The 7,500-nt window shown below is 44.4% G+C and overlaps 1 protein-coding gene and 1 long non-coding RNA gene across 4 annotated transcripts in view; one reads left to right on the top strand and one right to left on the bottom strand.

The window, feature by feature from the left end:
- LOC149978699 (uncharacterized) overlaps positions 1-505 on the top strand; it is a 752-nt gene extending 247 nt beyond the window's left edge. Inside the window, exons 2-3 of the long non-coding RNA XR_016485635.1 lie at positions 73-118; positions 441-505. This is a non-coding gene — a long non-coding RNA (uncharacterized LOC149978699). The remainder of the gene's footprint in view (positions 1-72; positions 119-440) is intronic.
- Positions 506-552: 47 nt separating this feature from the next.
- LOC110512397 (adhesion G protein-coupled receptor E5) overlaps positions 553-7,500 on the bottom strand; it is a 44,971-nt gene continuing 38,023 nt past the window's right edge. For all 3 annotated transcript variants that reach the window (XM_090195162.1, XM_090195161.1, XM_090195163.1), the window contains 4 exons: positions 5,179-5,337; positions 2,063-2,234; positions 1,877-1,978; positions 553-1,791 (listed from right to left, as the gene is read on the bottom strand). In XM_090195162.1, the coding sequence (XP_090051288.1) occupies positions 1,750-1,791; positions 1,877-1,978; positions 2,063-2,234; positions 5,179-5,337 (475 nt within the window). In that variant the 3' untranslated portion in view covers positions 553-1,749. The remainder of the gene's footprint in view (positions 1,792-1,876; positions 1,979-2,062; positions 2,235-5,178; positions 5,338-7,500) is intronic.

Below are 7,500 nucleotides of genomic sequence, written 5' to 3'. Positions count from 1 at the left end.
TAGGTTTTAACAGGATAATTTGTTTGGTTTTAACAGGCTAATTTGTTAGGTTTTAACAGGATAATTTGTTAGGTTTTAACAGGCTAATTTGTTTGGTTTTAACAGGCTAATTTGTTAGGTTTTAACAGGATAATTTGTTTGGTTTTAACAGGCTAATTTGTTAGGTTTTAACAGGAAAATTTGTTAGGTTTTAACAGGATAATTTGTTTGGTTTTAACAGGCTAATTTGTTAGGTTTTAACAGGCTAATTTGTTAGGTTTTAACAGGATAATTTGTTTGGTTTTAACAGGATAATTTGTTTGGTTTTAACAGGCTAATTTGTTAGGTTTTAACAGGATAATTTGTTAGGTTTTAACAGGATAATTTGTTTGGTTTTAACAGGCTAATTTGTTAGGTTTTAACAGGCTAATTTGTTAGGTTTTAACAGGCTAATTTGTTAGGATAACAGTTGCTTTACCCAGGTTTTTTCCCTCCTGATTCTGGAAATCTTACCACTGGGATTTCTGAAATCCTGTTGATAAATGCTGTTTTTGGACAGAAGCACTGCAAGTGTTCGCAACAAATCTTATATTATCTCATTATATACATAGAGGTGTCAATGGTAGCACTTTAAAATAACTATCATGAATAAACCTTTTAACGATTTATAAACGATTTACAATTATATTTGTAAACATTTCTAAGAATGTGTAAATATTACCAGCCTTCCATTCATAAAAAATGTACAACATTTATAATAATTTATAAACATGTATATTCATTTATAAAGACTTATTCTTAAATGTTATTAATAAAGGGTTAAAGATCAATAACACATTAACAGTATAACAGTATAACAGTATAACAGAATAACAGTCCAATAGATCACAACTAACACAAATCTTCACATAATGTTTTTCTAAATCTCTCTGGATTTAATCGTGTAGAACAGTCACCCTATCTGGTGCTCTTGGTAATAAATATGACTATAAATCACATTCATGTAAAGGACGAAAGCTTCTGTTCATCATGTTTATGATGTCATCCAAGTGGTGGAAAATAGTACCTTTCGTTTGTGGTTGTGAAATTGGATGACATAAATATCATATAGATTCCTATTGGATGACATAAATATCATATAGATTCCTATTGGATGACATGAAGATCATGTAACTTCTGATTGGATGACATAAATATCATATAGATTCCTATTGGATGACATGAAGATCGTGTAACTTCTGATTGGATGACATAAAGACCATATGGATTCCTATTGGATGACATGAAGATCATGGAACTTCTAATTGGATGACATAAAGATCATACTCATTCCTATTGGATGACATGAAGATCACATACCTTCTGATTGGATAACCTAATGCTTGTTAAGAAGACAGTGGTTAACATCAAGTTTGATATGAAGTGTCTAATCAGGGATGGAACTGAAGGATTTTGGGCACTGGCCAACCTGGCTAGTGGACTACCATTTTTACTATCCGGCGGGCTAGTTGGACACATTTTCTACGAACCTGGTCTGAACAGTACTATCCTCGGGATGAGTGTTTCTGGTGTGTCACTATCTGGCCAAGATACTAAATCAGAAACACTTCCCATTTCTACAATATATCTTAACCACATCGCTAAACGCAAATATTTGTTTTCATAAATGTTTACGATATCGACCATTTTGACTTTACAGTTTGGCCATCTAGTGGGAACCTTTGTCATGGGAGGAGGGGTAAAGAGGTGCATTATGGGGGTTTGGTGACGTCATATCTGCGACTCCCCCGTGTTCTCTGCGCTCCTTGACCCCTAGGACAGACAAAGGTCAAAGGACAGAGGTTAACTTAATGAAAGTGGTTTGTGTGTGATGGTACGTATGTGTGTATGTATGTACCTGGGATTGGCTGGAAGAAGGGTTGGTGGTGCTGACCTCTGAGTATCTCTTCTTCTGTGGTGTGCAGATACAGGACAGCAGCTTGCAATACTCCTCTCTAACCTGATGAGGGCAGCAGAGCACAGTGTTACACACACACACACCACACACACACACACACACAACACACACACACACACACCATACCGTTTTGTTCAGTAGGCAGTGCATGATGAACAGCAGTGCTCCCTGTAGAGAGTTGAGGATAGTGAAGAGATATGTCATGACCACTGTCCCCTCCTCTTGGAACTGGAACACTCCAAATATCCACATAGTACCCAACACACACAGCTGGGCCACTGCTGTCACTGTGAACACCCTGGAGAGAGAGAGGGAGGAGAAGGGGAGGAGAGAGGAGGAGGGGAGGAGGGAGGGAGGGATGGGAGGTGGGGAGTAGGGAGGAGGAGAGGGGAGGGAGGGAGGGAGGGAGGGAGGGAGGGAGGGAGGGAGGGAGGGAGGGAGGGAGGGAGGGAGGGAGAGAGGGAGGGAGGAGGAGGGGAGGAGGGGGGGGAGGGAGGGAGGGAGGGAGGGAGGGATGGGAGGTGGGGAGTAGGGAGGGAGGGAGGGAGGGAGGGAGGGAGGGAGTGGGAGAGTGGGAAGGAGGATGAGGGAGGAGAGGGGGTGGAAGGAAGGAGGGAGGAGGAGGGTGGAGGGAGGAGAATGAGGGAGAGGAAGTATGAAGGAGGGGAAGGGGGAGGAAGGAGATGGGTGGAGAGAGGAGAAGGAAGGAGGGTAGAGGGGGAAGGAGGGGGAGAACAGGGGGAGGGAGAGGGAGGACAGGGACAGAGAGGGAGGAGGAGGGGTAAGGAATGAGGAGGGAGGGAATGGAAAAAGGAGGCAGGAGGAGGAGAGAAAAGAAGGAGGAGGAGGGAGAGAGGGAGGAGAAGTGGAGAGCTAAATAGTTGTTTTCTAACTCCATGTGGCTCACATAGAGGGGTTTCTCTCCTAAATAGAGGGAATATTGTATTTTTGTTAATTAATAACATCTGTTATGCACATCTGCTCCCTATAATTAATAATACCTGCTCCCCATCATTAATAACATCTGCTCCCCATCATTAATAACATCTGCTCCCCATCATTAATAACATCTGCTCCCCATCATTAATAACATCTGCTCCCCATCATTAATAACACCTGCTCCCCATCATTAATAACACCTGCTCCCCATCATTAATAACACCAGCTCCCCATCATTAATAACACCTGCTCCCCATCGTTATGCACAGCTACTCCCCATCATTATTAACAGCTGCTCCCCATCGTTATGCACATCTACTCCCCATCATTATTAACATCTGCTCCCCATTGTTATGCACATCTACTCCCCATCATTAATAACACCTACTCCCCATCATTATTAACATCTGCTCCCCATCGTTATGCACATCTACTCCCCATCATTATTAACACCTGCTCCCCATTGTTATGCACATCTACTCCCCATCATTAATAACAGCTGCTCCCCATCATTAATAACAGCTGCTCCCCATCATTATTAACAGCTGCTCTCCATCATTAATAACAGCTGCTCCCCATCATTAATAACAGCTGCTCCCCATCGTTATGTACATCTACTCCCCATCATTATTAACAGCTGCTCCCCATCATTAATAACAGCTGCTCCCCATCATTAATAACAGCTGCTCCCCATCAAAAGTAACACCTACTCCCCATCATTAATAACATCTACTCCCCATCATCATTAACAGCTGCTCCCCATCGTTATGTACATCTACTCCCCATCGTTAATAACAGCTGCTCCCCATCATTAATAACAGCTGCTCCCCATCATTGATAACACCTGCTCCCCATCATTAATAACAGCCGCTCCCCATCGTTATGTACATCTACTCCCCATCATTATTAACAGCTACTCCCCATCATTAATAACACCTACTCCCCATAATTAATAACAGCTGCTCCCCATCATTAATAACACCTACTCCCCATCATTAATAACAGCTGCTCCCCATCATTAATAACATCTACTCCCCATCATTAATAACACCTACTCCCCATCATTAATAACAGCTACTCCCCATCATTAATAACAGCTACACCCTATCGTTATTAGCACCTTATTAGTTCAGTACGCTGCTCCTGTTGTGTTTATCTGCTTGTTCTCATTAATAAACTCTCCTTCTGCACCTGCTTCCTGACTCCTAGTGTATAGGTTACACTCTCTCTCTCTCTCTCTCAGTGTATAGGTTACACACTCTCTCTCTCTCTCTCTCTCTCTCTCTCTCTCTCTCTCTCTCTCTCTCTCTCTCTCTCTCTCTCTCTCTCTCTCTCTCTCAGTGTATAGGTTACACTCTCTCTCTCTCTCTCTCTCTCTCTCAGTGTATAGGTTACACTCTCTCTCTCTCTCAGTGTATAGGTTACACACTCTCTCTCTCTCTCTCTCTCTCTCTTCCTGACTCATAGTGTATAGGTTACACACACACACACTCTCTCTCTCTCTCTCTCTCTCTCTCTCTCTCTCTCTCTCTCTCTCTCTCTCTCTCTCAGTGTATAGGTTACACTCTCTCTCTCTCTCAGTGTATAGGTTACACTCTCTCTCTCTGTCTCTCTCAGTGTATAGGTTACACTCTCTCTCTCTCTCTCAGTGTATTGGTTACACTCTCTCTCTCAGTGTATAGGTTACTCTCTCTCTCTCTCTCTCTCTCTCTCTCTGCTTCCTGAATCCTAGTGTTAGAGGTTACTCTCTCTCTCTCTCTCTCTCTCTCTCTGCTTCCTGACTCCTAGTGTATAGGTTACACACTCTCTCTCTCTCTCTCTCTCTCTCTCTCTCTCTCTCTCTCTCTCTCTCTCTCTCTGCTTCCTGACTCCTAGTGTTAGAGGTTACCCTCTCTCTCTCTCTCTCTCTCTCTCTCTCTCTCTCTCTCTCTCTCTCTCTCTCTCTGTCTCTCTCTCTCTGTCTCTCTCTGTCTCTCTCTCTCTCTCTCTCTCTCTGTCTCTCTCTCTCATCCCTTTTTCTATCTCTCAGTTTCACACTCACATTTCCTTCATCTCTCTCTCTCTCTCTCCCTCCATCCCTCTTTCTATCTCTCAGTTTCACACTCACATTCCCTTCATCTCTCTCTCTCTCTCTCTCCCTCCCTTCCTCTTTCTATCTCTCAGTTTCACACTCACATTCCCTTCATCTCTCTCTCTCTCATCCCTCTTTCTATCTCTCAGTTTCAGACTCACATTCCCTTCATCTCACATTCCCTTCATCTCTCTCTCTCTCTCTCTCTCTCTCTCTCTCTCTCTCTCCTTACTTGATCTTGCGTAGGTTGGAGAGGTCAGGGTTGAGACTAGAGAACTTCTGGGCCAGCCTCCAGACAGTGATGATGAAGAAGAAAGCGTTGAGGATGATGATGGTGCACACTGGGCCGAAGAAACTCCAGATGAATCCTCTCTCCAGAGACAACCAACAGCTGACAGAGACACACAGAGAGGATAACATTAGACTTGGGTTATATACATGTTATATCTATGACTATATACGTTGACCACCCTCATCCCGTTTACCCCTACCTACATTTACAAATGACCTGGACTAACCAGTACCACCCACATTGACTCAGTACTGGTACCCCCTGTATATAGCCTCCACATTGACTCTGTACTGGTACCTCCTGTATATAGCCTCCACATTGACTCTGTACTGATACCACCTGTATATAGTCTCCACATTGACTCTGTACCGGTACCACCTGTATATAGCCTCCACATTGACTCAGTACTGGTACCCCCTGTATATAGCCTCCACATTGACTCTGTACTGGTACCCCCTGTATATAGCCTCCACATTGACTCAGTACTGGTACCCCCTGTATATAGCCTCCACATTGACTCAGTACTGGTACCACCTGTATATAGCCTCCACATTGACTCTGTACTGGTACCCCCTGTATATAGCCTCCACATTGACTCTGTACTGGTACCTCCTGTATATAGCCTCCACATTGACTCAGTACTGGTACCCCCTGTATATAGCCTTCACATTGACTCAGTACTGGTACCTCCTGTATATAGCCTCCACATTGACTCAGTACTGGTACCCCCTGTATATAGCCTCCACATTGACTCTGTACTGGTACCCCCTGTATATAGCCTCCACATTGACTCTGTACCGGTACCCCCTGTATATAGCCTCCACATTGACTCAGTACTGGTACCCCCTGTATATAGCCTCCACATTGACTCAGTACTGGTACCCCCTGTATATAGCCTCCACATTGACTCTGTACTGGTACCTCCTGTATATAGCCTTCACATTGACTCAATACTGGTACCCCCTGTATATAGCCTCCACATTGACTCAGTACTGGTACCCCCTGTATATAGCCTCCACATTGACTCAGTACTGGTACCACCTGTATATAGCCTCCACATTGACTCAGTACTGGTGCCCCCTGTATATAGCCTCCACATTGACTCAGTACTGGTACCCCCTGTATATAGCCTCCACATTGACTCAGTACTGGTACCACCTGTATATAGCCTCCACATTGACTCAGTACTGGTACCCCCTGTATATAGCCTCCACATTGACTCTGTACTGGTACCTCCTGTATATAGCCTTCACATTGACTCAGTACTGGTACCCCCTGTATATAGCCTCCACATTGACTCTGTACTGGTACCCCCTGTATATAGCCTCCACATTGACTCTGTACTGGTACCCCCTGTATACAGCCTCCACATTGACTCAGTACTGGTACCCCCTGTATACAGCCTCCACATTGACTCTGTACTGGTACCCCCTGTATACAGCCTCCACATTGACTCTATACTGGTACCCCCTGTATATAGCCTCCACATTGACTCTGTACTGGTACCCCCTGTATATAGCCTCCACATTGACTCTGTACTGGTACCTCCTGTATATAGCCTCCACATTGACTCAGTACTGGTACCCCCTGTATACAGCCTCCACATTGACTCAGTACTGGTACCCCCTGTATATAGCCTCCACATTGACTCAGTACTGGTACCACCTGTATAAAGCCTCCACATTGACTCTGTACTGGTACCACCTGTATATAGCCTCCACATTGACTCTGTACCGGTACCCCCTGTATATAGTCTCCACATTGACTCAGTACTGGTACCCCCTGTATATAGCCTCCACATTGACTCAGTACTGGTACCCCCTGTATATAGTCTCCACATTGACTCAGTACTGGTACCCCCTGTATATAGCCTCCACATTGACTCAGTACTGGTACCCCCTGTATATAGCCTCCACATTGACTCTGTACCGGTACCCCCTGTATATAGTCTCCACATTGACTCAGTACTGGTACCCCCTGTATATAGCCTCCACATTGACTCAGTACTGGTACCCCCTGTATATAGTCTCCACATTGACTCAGTACTGGTACCCCCTGTATATAGCCTCCACATTGACTCAGTACTGGTACCCCCTGTATATAGCCTCCACATTGACTCAGTACTGGTACCCCCTGTATATAGCCTCCACATTGACTCTGTACTGGTACCCCCTGTATATAGCCTCCACATTGACTCAGTACTGGTACCCCCTGTATACAGCCTCCACATTGACTCAGTACTGGTACCTCCTGTATATAGCC

Source organism: Oncorhynchus mykiss, chromosome 13, assembly GCF_057628025.1.
Source record: "Oncorhynchus mykiss isolate SJ-2025 chromosome 13, ASM5762802v1, whole genome shotgun sequence".
NCBI classification, from domain to species: Eukaryota; Metazoa; Chordata; class Actinopteri; order Salmoniformes; family Salmonidae; genus Oncorhynchus; species Oncorhynchus mykiss.
This window is presented reverse-complemented; position numbering and strand designations above follow the sequence as displayed.